The sequence below is a fragment of the Hermetia illucens genome, chromosome 2 (assembly GCF_905115235.1).
Source record: "Hermetia illucens chromosome 2, iHerIll2.2.curated.20191125, whole genome shotgun sequence".
NCBI lineage: Eukaryota > Metazoa > Arthropoda > Insecta > Diptera > Stratiomyidae > Hermetia > Hermetia illucens.
This window is the reverse complement of record NC_051850.1, coordinates 10546905-10566736: the sequence shown is the minus strand read 5'-3', so window position 1 is coordinate 10566736 and position 19832 is coordinate 10546905. Positions and strand designations below refer to the sequence as shown.

At 44.5% G+C, this 19832-nt stretch overlaps 2 protein-coding genes across 3 annotated transcripts; one reads left to right on the top strand and one right to left on the bottom strand.

The window, feature by feature from the left end:
- Positions 1–5459: 5459 nt before the first annotated feature.
- LOC119648391 (deoxycytidylate deaminase) lies at positions 5460–6438 on the top strand. Its single transcript, XM_038050129.1, has 2 exons — positions 5460–5671; positions 5748–6438. Exon 2 carries the CDS (start codon positions 5767–5769, stop codon positions 6322–6324), a length of 558 nt encoding a protein of 185 aa, XP_037906057.1. The 5' UTR covers positions 5460–5671; positions 5748–5766; the 3' UTR covers positions 6325–6438.
- Positions 6439–11676: 5238 nt separating this feature from the next.
- LOC119649230 (dynein intermediate chain 3, ciliary) lies at positions 11677–19240 on the bottom strand. Of its 2 annotated transcripts, none has more exons than XM_038051290.1 (7): positions 18901–19240; positions 14193–14988; positions 13957–14135; positions 13655–13892; positions 13448–13589; positions 11927–12007; positions 11677–11841 (listed from the first exon to the last, which is right to left on the bottom strand). In XM_038051290.1, the coding sequence occupies exons 1-7, from the start codon at positions 19179–19181 to the stop codon at positions 11774–11776; spliced, it is 1785 nt and encodes a 594-aa protein (XP_037907218.1). In that variant the 5' UTR covers positions 19182–19240; the 3' UTR covers positions 11677–11773. The 2 variants fall into 2 exon arrangements, with proteins under 2 accessions (XP_037907218.1, XP_037907219.1); XM_038051291.1 differs by having other exon boundaries at positions 11695–11851; positions 18901–19181.
- Positions 19241–19832: the final 592 nt, after the last annotated feature.

Genomic DNA, 19832 nt, shown 5'->3' with positions numbered 1-19832 from the left:
ACGTCCTAGTCAGGACAAATGCTGTCCGGAAGCCACTACAACCTCCATACGAAGGCCCGTATCGGGTTCTCGAGCGGGAAGAACATTTCTTCCAGCATTCCAACATTCGAAATTTATTCGACTGACAGATGCCACCACCGGTGTTCTTCGTGGCGGAGTAGGCCTTGACAACTAATTTAGATTGTAAAAAAAAATAATTGAATATGATTGTTAAGTTGCCAACCACCGACCGGGCAGGTCGTTTTAAGTTAACAGAAAATGTTCATTTTAAGTCTATTGTAAAATAAAAGATTTGATTGCATATTTTATCTAAAACTAAAATTATCATCATCATCATCATCAACAGCGCAACAAACGGTATCCGGTCTAGGCCTGCCTTAATAAGGAACTCCAGATATCCCGGTTTTGCGCCTTGGTGTTTGGCGTCCTGGCCTACGCCATTGCTCCATCTTAGGCAGGGTCTGCCTCGTCTTCTTTTTCTACCATAGATATTGCCATTATAAACTTATAGATCATCCTCATCCATACGGACTAAGTGACCCGCCCACCATAACCTATTGAGCCGGATTTTATTCACAACCGGACGGTCATGGTATCGCTCATAGATTTCGTCATTGTGTAGGCTACGGAATCGTCCATCCTCATGTAAGGGGCCAAAAATTCTTCGGAGGATTCTTTTCTCGAACGCGGCCAAGAGTTCGCAATTTTTCTTGCTAAGAACCCAAGTTTCCGAGGAATACATGAGGCCTGGCAAGATCATTGTCTTGTACAGTAAGAGCTTTGACCCTATGGTGAGACGTTTCGAGTGGAACAGTCTTTGTAAGCTGAAATAGGCTCTATTGGCTGACAACAACCGTGCGCGGATTTCATCATCGTAGTTGTTATCGGTTGTGATTTTCGACTCTAAATAGGAGAAATTGTCAACGGTCTCAAAGTTGTATTCTCCTATCCTTATTCTTCTTCGTGTTTGTGTTTGACCAGTGCGGTTTGATGTTGTTGGTTGATTCGTCTTCGGTGCTGACGTTGCCACCATATATTTTGTCTTGCCTTCATTGATGTGCAGCCCAAGATCTCGCCCCGCCTGCTCGATCTGGATGAAGGCAGTTTGTACATCTCGGGTGGTTCTTCCCATGATGTCGATATCGTCAGCATAGGCCAGTAGTTGGGTGGACTTGAAGAGGATCGTACCTCTTGCATTCACCTCAGCATCACGGATCACTTTCTCGAGGGCCAGGTTAAAGAGAACGCATGATAGCGCATCCCCTTGTCGTAGACCGTTGTTGATGTCGAATGGTCTTGAGACCGATCCTGCTGCTTTTATCTGGCCTCGCACATTGATCAGAGTCAGCCTAGTCAGTCTTATTAATTTCGTCGGGATACCGAATTCTCTCATGGCCGTGTACAGTTTTACCCTGGCTATGCTATCATAGGCGGCTTTAAAGTCGATGAACAGATGGTGCAACTGTTGTCCATATTGCAACAGTTTTTCCATCGCTTGCCGCAGAGAGAAAATCTGATCTGTTGCTGATTTGCCTGGAGTGAAGCCTCTTTGGTATGGGCCAATGATGTTCTGGGCATATGGGGCTATCCGGCCTAGCAAAATGGTGGAGAATATCTTATAGATGGTACTCAGCAACGTGATACCTCTATAATTGCTGCACTGTGTGATATCTCCCTTTTTATGTATGAGACAGTTAATGCCTCGTTGCCAATCGTCAGGCATTGATTCGCTGTCCCATACCTTGAGCACAAGTTGATGAACCACTTGGTGTAACTGGTCGTCTCCATATTTAACCAATTCGGCTGTAATTCCATCGGCTCCTGGCGACTTATGATTTTTTAGCCGATGAATTGCACGGACTGTTTTTCCTAAACTTGGTGGTGGCAGTATTTGTCCGTCGTCTTCAGTTGGCGGGACCTCCAACTCGCCGATGTTCTGGTTGTGCAGTAGCTCATCAAAGTACTCAACCCATCGCTCTAATATTCCCATTCTGTCGGAAATCAGATTTCCCTCTTTGTCTCGGCAGGATGAGCATCGAGGTGTATAAGGCTTCATCCTGCTGACTTGTTGGTAAAACTTCCGCGCCTGGTGCGGTTGCTCCCTGTACTTTTCTAGTTCACAGACTTGTTGGTTCTCCCAGGCTTCCTTTTTTCGTCTGTGAAGTCGCTTCTCCGCTCGACGGAGTTCGTGATAAGTCTCTGCGCGTGCCCGCGTTTTTTGAGAATGCAACATTACTCGGTATGCGGCATTCTTCTGTTCCGTTGCTAGCTTACATTCATCGTCAAACCAGCCGTTCCGACTCCTTTTGCGGCTGGGGCCAAGTATTTTTGTGGCCGTATCCATGATAACGTTCTTCAGGTGGTTGTGAAAATCATTTGTTGATGCTTCATCTCCAGGTCCTCTGTTGACTGCGGTTATTGCGGCATCCATTTCCCTCTTATAGGTGTCGCGGAGGGTTGTGTTGTGGATGGCTTCAGTGTTCACTCTCACCTGATTGTCAGAGGGGTTTCTAGGTGGTATTGTTATTCGAGCTCCGAGCACCATGCCAACGAGATAGTGATCCGAGTCTATATTGGCCCCCCTATATGTTCTGACATTCATCAAGGCTGAGAAGTGGCGGCGTTCGATCAACACGTGGTCAATTTGGTTGAAAGTGGTCCCGTCTGGAGAGGCCCACGTATGTTTGTGGACCGCTTTCCGCGCAAACCAGGTACTTCCAACAATTCTTTGGAGGATTCTTCTCTCGAACGCAGCCAAGAGTTCGCAATTTTTCTTGCTAAGAATCCAAGTTTCCGAGGAATACATGAGGACTGGCAAGGTCATAGTCTTGTACAGTAAGAGCTTTGACCCTATGGTGAGACGTTTCGAGCGGAACAGTTTTTGTGAGCTGAAATAGGCTGACAAGAACCGTGCGCGGATTTCATCATCATAGCTGTTATCGTTCCAAGAATCAGATGCCAACCAAAAATCCAGAAGAAGGAGGATCAGATGCGAGAAATCATTGCGGACTCGAACTCACCGACGTACAACATCGCCAAATGGTTGATTAATGAGTGCCAGACCCTTGGGACGACGAATAGTAAGTACTCAGTTGCTAACTCCCATGAAGTAATACAGAAGCTGCAACGCATTGAGAGGATGGGTGTTGACGAGGTGATGGTGTCGTTCGATGTGAAGGCACTGTTTCCCAACACGCCAGTGAAAGAGTGAATATTCGAACTCGAGAGATAGCTGAGCCAGTTTGGATCTGGCTCGGAATGGAGAAGAAAAGTTCATATCTATGCAAAACTTGCCAGGCTCTGCATGAACGAAAACTATTTTACGTTTCAAGATAGATTCTAGAAAACTACTTTGGGAGTAGCGATGAGGAACCCCCTCTCGCCCTTACTCACTGAAAGGTTCATGGCATCAATCGAAGAAGAAATTTAATTGAGAGGAATAATGCCTAAAGTATGATTTAGGTATGTAGACGACGTATTTGCGATTGTTAAAAGAGACGATGTAGACATGTTCATCTCCTCTATAAACAAGATTCATCATAAAATCGAGTTTACATTAAAGGTAGAAAAGGATGGGGCTTTACCCTTCCTAGATGTAAATATCGTCAACTATAGCGGGAAGCTTAAGTTCGATATATACCGTAAACCTACAGCAACGCAGAGAACAATACCAGCAACTTCACATCATACATTCTCCCAAAAAATGGCTGCCTATAATTGCATGATTCACCGACTGGTCACATACTCTCTTTCAGAATACGATTTGAATAAGGAGCGACAGCATATTAATAGCGGTGTCATATTAAGAATGGGTATATTCCTCAGACTATTGAGAAATTAATCGGAAGGAAAATCAAGCAACACAATAGGCATGCCTATACAACACTCTTTTTTGGCAGCAGAAGGAGGCAACCACCAGCCGGATAAGTATCCCGTATTCCTGCCTATTTAACAACATCAGGAATTGGGTAAAAAAGTTTCAACTTGAAGTCGCAGGTTCGAGTCGATCGTCCCTTGCGGAATTTACTGGGAAGCGTCAAGAATCCTTAGGCAGCGGAGGAAAAAAGCGTGACCTACCGAATAACGTGCAGCGACTATAATAAAATATACATAGGACAGACTAAACGCCTGATAACGACTAGATTTAAGAAACACATCAAGGAAGCGGTAAGTAGTGTTCGAAACAAAAGTCGTGTATAAGATTATCAATGGCAGCGCACATAGTCGAGGAAGCCCATACCATTCAACGCGAAAATCTTGAGCTCCTGCGTCATACAAACCGAACGACAACCTTGGACCCTTAGGAAAGTCTAGAAATTTTGAGAGAAGACGCGACGCGGTTATTATACACAGATTCCGGTAATTGCCCCTAAATATTAATAAGACTGGCCGCGGTAATTAACAGGTAATTAGGTTAATAATTATGTTTTTTTAAAGTAATTTAGGTAATTAGTGTTTAAGTATAAAAAGAATCGTATACTCGCAATTGTTTTTAGAAGCTTTGTACTGATGAAGGGGTAAGTTGCTCCCGAAATATATATCTACACTGTAAAATAAAAATTGTAGTTTGGAGTAAGCTACTGGTCTATCGATTTTAGGCTTGACTACAAATAGAGGACAATATCTAACCTAACCGCCACTTAATGCGAAGAAATGTCCCTCTTTATGCTATTCACTAAGAATCTGTCCCTCGACACCCGTCCGTTATCTTGGTGGTCAGCCCTTAACCGTGATTGCTTCTTCCAAGGACCTAGATATGACATTTGGCAGTAAACTCCGATTTAATTTTCATTATCTCGATATATTCAGCCGCGCTTCCAGAATGTCTGGCTTTAGCCTTCATTCCTCCTATCAATTCATGGATATCCATTCCTCAGTCATTCTTTATAAGTCCTTCGTCCATAATATTCTTAAATATGTTTCCGTAGTGTGGTCCCCTTACTATAATTGTGATTGCCATGCAATTGAATCTGTGTAAAAGAGATTTCCTCGATATTTAATCTTTAAAAAGAACATTCCCTACTCGACATATCCTGAACGCTGACATTCCTTAACCTGACATCTCTGCAATCCCGTAGACCCTTGACTGATGCATGTGACATTTTCACACTTTGTAATGGTTTGATGAATAACTCCTCTGTAGCCTCGGAAATTCATTACCGTAACATATCACACAATATTCGCAACCTTAATGTTTTTGAGGTCCTTTCCGCGGAGCTCTTGTGCTACTACAACTCCCCCTTGTAGAGAATGTTATGGGATTATAACTGTTTGCCGCTTGGTCCTGTTTTTGATCCCTGGCCACTCACAAAAATAGAGTGATTAACCCTTCGTAAGTTTTTCCCCTTCTGTTTTTTATGTGCAAGTTGGACTATTCAACAATAACTTCACACTCCCATATTCCAATGATTATGGCTGATTACGTTAGTACTTAGTACATTTTGAAACGTTTCGAGCGAATGCATTGTTGCTACATTCTCTTAAATGATTCCAATGATAACATGATTGTGTGAAACGAGTTTCTTATGAGTACATAGCATCGTGAGGCCATCTGCTTCCATATACACCATACGCACTGCTTTTCCCGCGCATTTTTCATTCATTTGACGTTAATTCTTGGGAGGTTGGAGACATAGCCTATAAATCGAAACCGTTTCGTGAAGTTAAGTCGGTAAGTAAGGAATCTGGAAGATACCATTCAGTTAAACAGTGCACAAAAATTAATACCAAGCACCTATTGCTTCCAGACCAATTTTAATATCCAACATGGCTCCATCAAAATCAGAAAAACGAGAACAATACTTATCGTGGGATGACTACTTCATGGCATCGGCATTCCTGGCTGCAAAGCGTTCCAAGGATCCTGCATCACAGGTGGGTGCATGTATTGTCGATAGTGAACATCGTATCGTAGGTACTGGCTACAATGGGTTCCCGCGGGGTTGTAGCGATGATGACTTTCCCTGGTCAAAGACGAGCGCCAACAACCTCGAGAACAAGTATATGTACGTCGTCCACGCCGAAGCCAATGCAATTTTGAATAAAAATGCCGCCGATATCAGAGGATCGCGACTGTATGTGGCTCTGTTTCCATGCAATGAGTGCGCTAAGTTGATCATTCAATCGGGAATCAAAGAAGTCATTTACATGTCCGATAAGCACGCTACCAGGGAACACACTATTGCTTCCAAGATGCTGTTCGATAAGTGTGGGGTGAACTATCGACAATACGAGCCGAATGAGAGCCGGGTCGTTATCGACTTCAATGAAATCGATTGGGATAAACAGAATCAAATGCCACCAACTCCCAGCAAAGGGGTATAAATAGGAAGAGTTCGATTGATCAGTATTAGGTTAAGGACAATGTTATAAGCATAAAAGAATGTACGTGGATAGTTGGATTGGTTGTAAATTTTGAATAAATGTGTGAACATGTCATATCTTATTGTTATGTAAAGGCTTCATCGAGCAGACAAGCCATTTCAGAGACAAAACAAATCGGAATACCGGAAACTCGGCGTTTCAGGTGAAAGGTTTTGTGTTCATCTTATGTGAGCGACTCGCTATGCATGTTTTAAATTTGTACAAAGCAAAGAATATAAAACATTCCTTCATATTTTGCCAAACTATAGGATACACATGTATGTACAATACATTATATGTCACCTGTGTGGAGTTGCCAAATCTCCTATCGGGCGCGTCCCTTCGTGTGGATTAGGGAACGCTCGGTGAATGCATTATGGCCATGCACACATCAGGAAATGTGCGTGTATGGCATGCCTATGCGCAGGCCGGGTTGGTGCGAAGTAAACGCCCACCCGTGGATAAAAATAGGCTATGGAAACGAAACCCAGAAATCAAACCAAATACGGAGGACGAGAACGGTAGTTTTTTTACAGTACAGGGCTTCGGAAACCCAGTACCGGCGGTTTTTGGAAGTGAGCAAGCGGGCTCCGGGCGCCGATATAAAACGACCGCAGTGCCTCAGTAGTGGGAAACTAGCTTACTTTGGCATCTAATGCTACAAGAGATCTTAGTGAAGTGGAAATGAGATCTACACCGGATCCTTTTCGAAAAAGCTTAAAACTTGAGAGGTCACCACTGGAGGCGACTTTATCCCTAGGCAGTCGAAATTGGTCGAGGGACTCAGAAAGGAACTTGGAGAGTCCCCGGGCTGACATAACTATCGATACTGTAAAATGCGATCGTGGAAGTCAGCAAACTGCAACAGCGTTTGTTTCATTGGGGGAACGCATAAACGAAATCTGTGAGTTCATTAAAGAGAGGCGGAATATCCACAAAAATATCAGGGCTCTGATTCGAGGCATTAAATTCTCCTATATTAGGGCGGTGAAGGAAAAAAACCCCCAAGCGTCATGTGGTAAAGTCACAAGGGAGACGCAGGTGACGTCACCTCAACGTAAGATAAGACGGGCAAACGGAGTAGGAATGATATAAGTGAATCCCTTGGTGCCCAACAAGCGGCCAAAAAGGAAAAAGGCTCCTCGCCAAAGAAAGCTGGGCCGGCGAAAGTTTCCGGTATTTCTTCGATTACGGGTCCAACTATGACAAAAGGGGAACAGCTTACAGTTCTTAAACCCGAAGAATGGACAAAGGTGGGCGGCAAAAAGCGGCACAAGGAAAAAAAGAAGACTCATCCGGAAGCAATCATTATTTCCAAGAAACGAGATATGTCCTACATGTCCGACATTCTTCGGAAAGTCAAAGCCGATCCGGAAGTGAAAGAACTGGGTGGCAATGTGAGCCTTATCAAGCGTATGCAAAATGGGGATCTGTGACTGAAACGAAACAAATCTAGCGAGAAGATAGTGGATAGCTTTCGCGGCTAGGTGGAGAAGGTGCTAGGTGAGCAAGCAGAATTGAAAGTTCGGAAGCAACAAAAAATGATCGATTGCAAAGACCTAGATGAGGTCACATCACCAGAGGATATCTGTGCTGCGCTAAGGGAACAATTCATGATTCTCCCTTTTGTTCTGAATGTGGTTACAAACCTGAGAACCCGGAACATGGTATGTTCCATTGTCCACGATTTTACTCAGAGAGGAGGAGCCTGGAAGACTCTCTGAAAATCAACATAAGCCCACTTCGTCATTGAAGTCGGAGGGAAACTGGTGTACGGTGAACTCCACAATCAAAAGTATACAGGAAAAACTTGGAAAAGCGGAGCGCCCAAGGACGACGCGAAAAACGGAAGGTTTGGTCGCTTAAAGTGTAGTTCTCCCCGCGTACTACTTCGAGGGGAAGGAAGGAGGAGAAAGGGGGGGGGGGGGGTGGGGTGGTTTTGGTGAGTTAAAATCCCACTCATTGCTGCATCCTGGCGTGGCAGTGTCTGTAAGATTTCCACCTCTATCCATAAAAAGAAAGACAGATAGACAGACATTGATTGATTTTGATTTTAATAAGGTTTTGTGTTTACCTAAAACCTTTAAAAAAAAGGAATCCTGGGAGAATCAAAAGGGATGTGAATTCGAGAAGTACAGGCAGTAACTTCTTACCGAGGCCAAGAGGGAAATTTAATTTCTGACCGCATGGGAATTTGGAGCGATGGGTTCAGTATTTGGATCTATTATAATAACTGTTCAACAACTAGAATATCGACGAGTTGGAGGTTCCGTCAATTGAAGTGGACGGACAAACGCTATTATCACCGAGCATGGAAGAAACAGCCCATACAATTCATCGGCTTAAGAACCAAAGTGGTCAGGAACCGATCGAATCAAACAATTTATCAATTTAAGGGCAAGGTTTGGGACAGTGTCTCATACGCAAAAAGGGGTTATCACGTAGCACAATATTTATAGAGGTATAACGTTGCTAATCATCTATAAGATTTTGTTCGCTATCTTACTGGGCTGAGTAGCTCCGTACGGCTAAGACATCATCATGTCATTCCAGAAACTCCACTCCAGGCAAATTAACAATAGATTAGATTTTCTCTTTGCCGCAAGCGATGGAAATGAGATGTGCTTGCTGCTTTTATCAGGATCGAGTATGCGGCAATTGGAGCATTCTCGTTTTTTTACCAATATAGGTATGCCCAGTTCTAGGTGTGATGATTGGTTTTAACCACTGTGGACTGTTATGTAGTCTGGGCAGGTATTCCTGATGGTGGCACCGGGAAATGCTGCATTGACATTAACTTGTTGGTCGTGATGCAGTGAATGCTTCAAGGCGCGTCTGCACGGGGACTCATCTGAAGTGCCTTGGGCCACGATGACTCACCAGATGTTATCTGGTACCATGGGAACCGTTATAATCCTCTGAGTTCATATGTTTCAGGAGAATTCCTGGGACATATGTTCTCACTCTTGTTATTAATGGTTGAGAACCTAGTAGCAGTTGCGGCTGCTTCCAAGCGGACAGAGCCCTTCAGGCCTCAAATGTGGAGTTGCGTTTACAATTCGGGTACCGTACTCTTCATTTGGATCTTGGGTAAGATCTTGACGGTCTTCCGAATTTTTTTTCAACAAAAGTTTATTCGACGGTGTCTTCCTAGATGCCTCATTAGCTGAAAACTACCGGCCTATATCACTCTTTTGCTCTATGTCTAAAATTCTAGAAAAAATATGCCAAAGACTAAATTTCGTTTTGCTTCGGACATCTGATTGCAGAGGAGCAGCATGGGGGTACTCTCCTGGCTGAGGCGTGGGTATTTATGTCGTAGAGTGAGTAGCGTCTCCTGCAAAAGTTGCGTCTCAACTCCTTCTTTCCGTCATCTAAGGTCCCCAAGGTCCCATGCTTGTTTATTAATGATCTTTCTTCCTCATTAACTTGTCCTTGCCTTTTGTATGTAGACGATTTAAAATGATTTTTTATTGTTGACTCGCCTGCAGAACTTAATCACCTACAATCAATCCTCGAGATTCTGTCTCGTTGAATTTTTTTTGGGTAGGAAGGTGAAATGGATTTATGCACAAAGTACCAGACTCCTGTCTCAGACAGACTACCGGCTAAAACATTCCACTGTGACCCGGAATCGTTTGACACATTACCTCAGGGCGGGCCTAATCAGTATGTAAAACCCCGTGGAGCCTTAGCTACCCTGGCATCTCTCCCATCCATCTCCCTCTTTATCGCCTCAGGAATATCTTGAGTGTTACGTGCAACTCGGTTCCACGTGCAGTTTGGCCTCAATTATACCGTCCGGGGATGCAAGGCACCTTTCTACCGAAAGGTAATGGAGATGGCACTACCATCTTCTGCAAAAGAAAAAGGTGTGGCAGGCATCATCCACTACGTCCTTGCAGTAAATGCAATCGGGCGACCGTGATTTTCCGATTGTGTGCAGGAAGGTTGAAAATGCACATCTCCGCTAAGCAGCTGGGTTGACAACCTCACCATGTGATAAGGAGGACCGATTGAACCGTATTCATCGGCAAGCGACGCCTGCTGGGTAAGGGACATAGGACATAGGCCTTGTCTGCGGTGTTGCTAATCTCTTTGAAGAAGCTCATCTTCGTGTCTATCATTAGCCGAGGTATTTCATCGCCAGCTTCGATAAGACCATAATTTCACCCACCTGAATAAGAAGGACTGTGGGAACCCTCTCGTTGGTCAGCACAAGGGCTTCTGCATACTCGCCCCATCACCATTCCCATGCTCAACCATGCATGTGGTAACTAGTGTCGCAACATTATCCGTGGACTCGACCAGATGCGATTCATCAGGCACCATGAGTCGTAAAAGACTTTCGTATAAGATGTTCCAAAGGTCCGGGCCAAGGATAGATCCCTGAGTCGACCCTGATTTCGCCTTCATTCGACGCTGTCTTTCCCGGATCTCGCAGAGTAGGGCACGGTCCTTTAAATAGTCCCTCAATTTCCGCAATAGGTAAAACGAATGAAACGATTTTCCAGTGCCTCGATCATGTCGCACCACCTCGCAGAATTGAAGGGGTTTCTTACGTTGAGGGTTACAAGGAGCACCACTCGCCGACAATGGCGGCTGTGTGCCTCAGCCTTTGGACAATCTTCTCAATCGCATCAATTGTAGATCGCCCTATTCTGAAACCATATTGGGTTGGTGAGTAGCCCCCCGCAGCATGTATTCTGCCAGTCAGTTAGTTAGTGTGGCTTGATAAGCTTCTCAAGCAGCTTCCCCGCTGTGCCCAATATACTGACGGCGCCTCCTTTGCCCTTGCTTATCAGTATAAGTCTCGCAACCTTCCGGTGGGAACGAAAAACACCCGCTGTCAAATGTGCGTTGATTGTGTCGAACAGCAAGCTCGGCTTGTGTTTGCATACGAGTTTCAATACTTTGCTGGGAATACCATCCGGTCCTGGTGCTTTTTTGTCCTTCATCAGGGTACGTTAGCCTGATAATATTTCGAACAAAGAACTTTGTTGGCCTATAGACCAGTTATCCGTGGACGAGCTGCTCAGAAGGCAGAAGTGGCAATGGAGAGGTCGCACATTAAGGAAGGGAGGCAATTACATTGCTTTCTACGACATGCAGTGGAACCCACTCTTCCAAGATGGAAGACGAGTGGATTATTCCAAGAGCAGTTGGCTCAGAATAGAGCTTCTTGGAAAATCATTACCAGCAAATACCAATGATGGCGCGTAAGTGTGATTGACGTGTTCTGCCCTACATAGGGACTTATGACAACCATATATGTTTGCATTAATTTTTTTATTATGTTATCAAATAAGGAAATAAAACTTCAGAATAAGAGAATAGATGAATAATTATAAGAACTATTGAAGCCAAAAGCCAAATTATGTAAATTGTAAAAGCAAATTTCTTAAACTGGCTACGTCGCAGAAGTTTTCGTACTAGCTGCATCATTTTCACCTTGTTCTGCATCTTCACCAGCCTCCCCTGCAACGAACTATTATTGTAAAATTAACAAGACACATTTTTTTGGAATTCAATATAATTTAAGTTTTTCGAAAAAGTATATCACCTTTCCTATCACCAGCCAGCCTTCGTAGACGTTCTCTTTCCACAGCTGCAAAATATTCTGATTCAGCTTGTTCAATTGCACCTGTAAAAGGATTATTATTAAATGAGAATATCTATTTCCGCACCGCAAATAGGAAATGTTTTTACTATTCCTCTAGAAATGCATGACAGGGATGAATATTACCATTCTGCCGAACAGGATTTAATCGGTTTAAAATCGAACATAGTGTTGTTCCACCTAACACCCTCTACGGTGTCGACTACCGAGTTGCCACCATCGACATTGAACGCTGCCTCGCGGATATGGAGGTAAAGACATTGCGCGGGGTCGGTGGCATAAATGGCTATGATTCCAGTCGAAATGAGGACATCTGTAGGCACGCATTCTAACCTTGAAGGAGAGATACTATCGAAGGGAGGGCCATGCCATTCACACTGATCATAACTTAATAGTTAAGATTGCCCTAAACTTCGTAGTCGAGGGCAAATGGATTCAACTTCACACGAGGCGGTGATTTGAAGGCTTCTCAACTCGATCGGTACCAAGTTCTCGCTCAGAGAAACCCACCCTGCTAGCAAATGGAGCGTGGACTAGAAAAACAGAAGAAAAGATCTGTGGGGGGAGGGGGGTATTTGCTCTCAGTACAGTCTTAATATAAATAGGTGATTTCAGTTTAAGGTCCTGTGACTGATATTATTTCCTCTTGTTAACGGTGACGTTTTCCATACTTGTCCGGAGAACGTGGAAGAATTTAATGGACTATGAACAAATATCTCAACTACACTGATGACATCTGTTTCCTTTCTCATCGGGTCAAGATCCTTGGCCAAATGGCTTTGGATTTGAAACATATATTTCCTGCACTTTCTCTATCTGCATTAACGGACAGAGCATCGAAGACGTTCATCAATTTGTATATGTAGGAGACGTGGTTTTTGCCGAAGATGGGGCTGAACTGGATGTTGCCTGACGCATTAATAGCCCTGGATCCGCTTTCGTTGTTCTGTTTAAAGCCTGGAAATGTAGTTATGCCAACACTAAAATCAAGTTGAAATCGTTCTGTGCTAGTGTTCTTTCTGCTGCGTTGTATCATCGGAGTACGCTGGCCTACTTCAAACGAAGAACTTGGTCGGTGCACAGGCCTGACACCCGTACGCGATGTGATCGGAAGAAGGAAGTGGCAGAAGGTAGGTTATATATTAAGGAGGGCCGAGAATTGCATTGCTGGTCACTCTATACAGCGGAATCCACTCTCCCAGTAGAGGATGAGTGCGAACGTCTCGGAAAGTCATGGGGTGTGCTGAAGGGCATTTCAGGTCACCGCGAACGATGCCGCCTATGTGTGGTTGACGCGCTATACCCTACCAAGAGGTGGAAATGGCGGTTGAAGTTGTTAAGTGGTAGACAAGGTTCAACAAGATTTTAACTTGGAAATAAGTCAAAAAAAAAAATAATGCGAACTTCATGCTGGAAGAATTGACCAGACACGAGACGCGACCAGCTGAAGAAAAGGATACTCACTTGCATATTGAGCAATCGATATTTTATCGCTTCCTCCATTCATGCTTGCTGCTTCTTGGGCATGAGCCGTTTTTGTTTTCAATTTAATCTCCCTGGACTTAGCTTCCAAAATTTTCTCTCGCCTGTTTTCACGCTCAAACATCTGCAACGAAACCTCTTAAGTAAAAAGGACTAATCTTAAGCCTAGATTAAATGTGTATAATTTACCGCAGTAAGAAGAGGTTTATCATTCTTGGAAGAGCACACCATGTTATCAGAAACTTCAATGAGAAACGTTGCACCTTTGTTACTGCCGCAACTCACGTACTTTCCACTTTCATGGGTCCTTAGACAAAGCAAAGGATCATCGCATACTTTAATGCTAAGTACTGGCTCATTTTGTTGCTGCAGAAGATCCCAACAATCCAAAACGCCATCCATGCGGGTGACAAAGAAAAGTGACACTCTGAAAAAGGACATATTTAAGGTTTCTGATTACCCAATCGATCAGTTTCAAATAAAGGATATACTTGGTATAACTCCAAGCTCCATCGGTAAGCATAGCTTCCTGACTCTTTGTCCAAATTATGGAGCTCTCGCGACAATCTTCCGACCAGATGCGTGCAGTCCAATCTCCGACCGTCAGGAAATTTTTAACGAATGCAGGATTCCTTGTGATAGCATAGACAGGTCCTAGATGACACATCATCTAAAATATATTTTCCATCATTCAGTTTGCTTAGTCGAATCTCAATCTCAAGCTTACCCTAATGTTGATCTTCTCCATCGGGGTCTTCCCCTTCCTGTTGCAGCTGAACAGCATACCCATCTCGGTACCACACATGAACCTCGTCGGGATGGTAGTTTCATACTCTAAAACCGAAATTCCATATGACCTGGACAAATCCTGCTCATCAGTGCGAACTGGATCCATGAAAAGCCTGTCAAGCGGTTCATTCAGTTTCCTTGTATCCCACCATAGAACCTGCCCGTCGAGACCACCAGAAAAGAATTCTGTGCCGCTTTTTGAGTTGATCCACAAAACTGAACTCACTGGATCACGGTGGCATACCTCCCGCTCACTTATCATTACAGGATACTTCCCATGACGAGTGTCCCATGCGGCCACTTGTCCTGAATACATGCCACTTACCAGACTGTTTGGATCCTTCTGATTGTATTCAAGGCAAACACAAGGAGCCTTTGGTTCCAGGGTAAGGTATGGCTGGTTGGGATTCTCAATTTCCCAAATATACGAATGAGTTTGCTGACCACGTTTGCTTCCTTGAAAAGTCATGTCACAATGGCTTACTGCTAGTTTGACACCACCATCTGGTGACCAGGACAAATGGGTTATTGGAACCTTGATTGGATTGGGATCCCGATAGACGTTTAAAGTACGAGATTTGCACTGTTCGAGAAGTGGAGCTGGATCTAGATCTTCGAAGTAATTTTCGTAGATGTTGACAGCGTTATTTTGGAATATGTAGTGTTCCATTGGTTTTGATAGGGACATAATTTGATTAATGTACGATTCATCCTTCTCAATTTTACGTCTATATCTGTAAGAAAAGGAATGAGTGGAATTAACGGATATAATGTGTTAGTACGCATATGTGATATTGTTCTGCGAGGAATGGTCAGTTTTCTCCTGAGATGTGTGTTCCCTACCGAACCAGCAAATTCTCATTGAATCATCGTGAGAGGTCTGCCCTCGTGAGTGGTCCAAACTGGCTTTGACAGTGATTCTCTGGAAATTAATGAACAGGGGAAAAGGGATTCCCCTCGGTCCCGGAATAGAAATTGCCGTGAAAAAAGGGACAATAGGAGAGTTCCATAATTTTCAGCCAGGATACGTTTTGCTGTACGACCCTGGCTAATGACCATAGCTTGGTATGTAGGGTTCAACTACCAAAAAGTGAAACAAGTAAGGAGGACTGCTCAAGCTGCAGGGGAAGCTCATTAGCCACAATTTCGGGGAGAGGGTCCTCTGAAGAGGATGTGGAAGCCTGGAGAAAGGTGTCTCCTCGGAAAAAGAAAGATAGGAGGAGGATATGACAGGAGGTGCTAATATTCTCAAGAGAGTGAAGGCAGAGCCCGTACTTACCACTCTGCGAAATAATGTTAGCTGCATTAGACGGTCTCAGAAAGGAGAGCCTATGCTGGCACATTGCAGGTAGCAGCAGATGCCCGAAATTCAGGAGATCCCTAAACACAAGTTGCAGATTAGGTTGATACAAATCAACCTCAACCACTGCGAGGCGGCGCAGGATCTACTTTCGCAAATCATCCGCGAGAAAAACATCGATGTGGCCATAATTAGTGAGCCATATCGAAAGCACGTGATAGCATTTGGGTCAAAGGACAAACGGGCCAAGCAGCGCGGTGGGCTTGTGGAGAACAAGCAGTCGAGGAAATAACGGGGCACCCGGAGGAGTGCTACATCAGAGCGAAGGTGAAAGGCGTCCACATTTACAGCTCCTATGCTCCACCTAGCGCTACACTTGCCGAGTATAAGCAGATGCTGAGCGCTGTGGTTTTGGAAGTAAGAGGACGTTGGCCTTGAGTGGGGCAGCCAGATAACTAATGTGAGGTGAGGTGTTTTCCTCGAAGCATTCGCGAAACTAGTCGTGGCACTGGCGAATGTTGGGGCCTCGCACACTTTCCGGGGAAGGGGCCTGGGGTCTATAGTGGACCTGACATACGTGAGTGCCACTTTAGCCAGTAGAGTCGCTTGGCATGTCAGTGAGGACTATACTCACAGAGACCACCAGACAATTTGCATGGAAATCAAGGGCGGATCGAGCTCGAAAAAGAGTTTTCGAAGAAGGCCGGGTGGTAGGCTCGGCTGGATGGCGAAAGCTTTGAGGGAGACACGTTTTCCTCGGCACTCAAACCCGACATACCCCTGAATGGTATAGCTAGAGAGAAAGCCACCCAAATCACTCGAAGGAAGACGGAAGCTTGCGATGCTACTATGCCCAGAAGGCGATTGCTCCCCAGTAGGTAACTCAACTAGTGGTGGAACAACGAACGGGCGAGGTGACCGTCATGCTCAGCGGCTTAACTCCGTTTGAATGCATTGATGGCCGAGATGATATCTTATTTGTTTGGAGAAATTATTCGTATCCGCATGTTACGGTGACTAGCCATTTCATCCTCAAGAGCGAGAACTGAAGTGTTCTTTCCACCTCTTCAGCTGCTCGTCATCGTGGAGGAGGAGTAAATCGTTAACGTCCTTCACAGGACTATCGAAAAATTTACGAAAACATGCAAGGTTCTTCGTGAAATCATTGCATTCCATTGCATCTTCTGCCTCCCTGGCGTACACTATACTAAACTTTTCGGAATTTTACTTGGTATCGGTGTTCGAGCGCCTCACGCCCGTCATCGATTGTAGCGGTCAATAGAGCTTTCAAATCCTTCCGTTCATCGATCCGTTTTCACGATTCCGCAGTCTGCCAGATCTTATGACGTCCCTTCGGAACGTGGCAATGACCTATATAGCACCTATGTTTGATCCATGTGCTACCAATTATGAGGCGGTAGAAGTTGCAGAAATCCACGAACCTCCTACCATTTGAAATTACACTTAGACTCCTACCATTATCGTTATGGTTGCTGAGACCGTATTTCCCCATCACTTGTCCGAATAACTTGGCATCCTGATCAGCCATCACGATCATAATGTCAACTTTAGGAAGCCTCTACTGAATTGCATGTAATTGCTCGTTGGTGGATAGTATTGTACAATTTTGATGCTTCTTAGCCTAGGACGAAATTTTGCAGCTAGAAGTTTGTCAGAAATCGGCTTACAGGTCATGAGAGCGTGCCTTGCGATAGAAAGTAACCAGACACCGGATCCGTATCTGATACCACTTGGCTTTCCAGGTACAAAAGCACATTGTCATTAATGTGGGAAGAAGGAGAGGAGTACTCTTACTCACCATCTTACCTCGCTTTAGCCCAGCATGTCCAGCTTACTCGTATATCATAGGAATTCCCGCTCAAGTTGAAAAAAACGATTCACATAGGTAACTAAAGTGGGTCCATTAGTATGGGAAATATAGAAGAACCGGATAGATAATCAGATAATCTTTAGACCGCTTTAAACTGGATAACATACTGACAAATTTTCACAAGGCAAGAAAAGAAATAAAAGTTGAGATACTTCTATAATTCAAAAGGATCATCTTCATCAACGACGCAACAACCGGTATCCGGTCTAGGCCTGCCTTAGTAAGGAATTCCAGACACCCCGGTTTTACGCCGAGGTCCACCAATTCGATATCCATAAAAGCTGTCTGGCGTCCTGACCTACGCCATGCTCCATCTCAGGCAGGGTCTGTCCGTCTTCATTTTCGACCATTGATATCTCCCTTGTAGACTTTTCATGAATCATCCTCACCTGACCCGCTCACCGTAACCTATTGAGCCGGATTTTATTCACAACCTAACGGTGATGGTATCGCTCATAGATTTCATCGTTATGTAGACTACGGAATCGTCAATTCTCATGTAGGGGGCCAAAAATTCTTCGGAAGATTCTTCTCTCGAATGCGACCAGGAGTTCGCATTTTTTTTTGCTAAGAGAATTCAGATCTCCAAGGAATACATGAGGACTGGTAAGATCATTGTCTTGTACAGTAAGAACTTTGACCCTTTGGTGAGACGTTTTGAGAGCTAAGCAGTTTTTCTAAGTGCCGCCGTGTAGGCATAATCCCACGGTCCTCTTCGGACACGGATTGATTTAGAGACCACAATCAAAGCCCCGCCATGAATGGTACTGCGGTACTGGTTTATACTGAGTGTAGGCTCAGCATTCATGCCAGTGGATGCAAAGCCTATTTAACACTTCTACCGCAACTAGGGTGTACGTACCCGAGTTGTGCAGCGCAACTCCACGCTTGAGCTCTGAGGAGCTCTGTCCGCGATGTAGGCATAACGACAACCACTATGAAACTCCCACAAGGGGCTCAACCACAAATAGTCGGACCGAGAACGCATCCTCCAGGAATTCTCTTCGGCATAGGCTTTCAGAGGGCCATCCCTGCTCCCATGGGACCAGATAAATTCCGGTGAGGCTTCGTTGCAGGAGCCACTTCAGATGAGTCCCTTGCAGACTCGGGTTTGATCGCCCTCCTCGAGTACGTGGGGTCTGAACTTGCTGCAAATGTGTCGTGCGTCCCGTTCAAAGTTGTAGGAGGACCACATTTATGTTTCCACGCTATGCTTTTGCTCAAAGCTGCTGAAAGGACAGATAACTCCAAAAGCAGAGTTAGTTCACGACTAACCAGGAATTTTTAGAGACCCTCCAAAAATTGTAGGCTACAAATTACAGTTGCTCAACAAACAGGGATGAGCCGAAAAGGATACTTTTGTGCATAAGATAAGGACTATAACTAGCTCATAAATAATAGTGTTAAAAATACAAAATATTCCTGCTCGTCCTTATCTATTCACTTAAAACATACCTCACAGTTTGCTCAGGATCGTGCATGTTAATATCCTTGGGCCAGCCACCCTCCGTATGGGTTATGCCACCTGGTTTAAATGAGGCTCGTTCGGTGTTCGCTTCACTCAATGCCATCTGATGACTGCATTGGGTTCCTTGGGACACTGGATTGCGGCAGATATAATCCTTGCTGAGCTCGCGATTTGATGGCTCATTGAATAGCAACTCATTTTTATCCGCAAAGGTATATGCTCGTCCAAAATGTTTTCGTTCCTTTTGGTAAACGTATTGTAAATCCATAGTTTCAACTTATCCAATTAACTCTGAAGTAACCACAGGATGTAAACTTGATGATATGACTGGCAATGAAACGTTGTTTACAGGACATCAATAGCTGCTGTTAGTTACCGTTGTCGAGGTAATGCAATGGTGCCAATATTGATGTTATGTTCTATATTTTTAGAAGGGCTGTTCTGCGAAATTCGCTCTGTTATCGGGTCGGGCAGGTTCTATCACCACACTATATTTCAATATCAGGATTAATGCGAACACAAAATCATCAGCAAAGTAGACTCCATTTCTGTGGTATCCTTGTTATAAAAGGCTACGATTTTCGGCGCTTCCCAGGGTGGAAGGAGGGGGTGATGGGTCAAAAATCCTACGATTTGCCTCCCCTTTCGGTCAAGGCATCGTTCGCGGGAATCCGACGATTTTGCATTTTTGGCCATTTTGTCGACCCCGAGGTCGTGGAAATTTTCAATTTTCTTTGATTTCCGGGAACTTCGAAGGCGACGGATTTTCCGCATTATCCCGCGTCTCCGGCATCGTAGCGTGAAAATTCTTGCTTTTCTGTAATCCGGGGCGCTTCCCCTTTCGATCAAGGCATCGTTCGCGGGAATCCGGGAGGTCGTGGAAATTTTCAATTTTCTTTGATTTCCAGGAGCTACGAAG

Coding starts and splice junctions, on each gene's coding strand:
- LOC119649230 (XM_038051290.1), bottom strand. CDS start 19,181: ATGGATTTACAATACGTTTACCAAAAGGAACGAAAACATTTTGGACGA. Junction 13,893..13,956: donor GGAGCTTGGAGTTATACCAA/GTATATCCTTTA, acceptor GTCCTTTTTCAG/AGTGTCACTTTTCTTTGTCA. Junction 11,842..11,926: donor GCTGGCTGGTGATAGGAAAG/GTGATATACTTT, acceptor AGTTCGTTGCAG/GGGAGGCTGGTGAAGATGCA.
- LOC119648391 (XM_038050129.1), top strand. CDS start 5,767: ATGGCTCCATCAAAATCAGAAAAACGAGAACAATACTTATCGTGGGAT.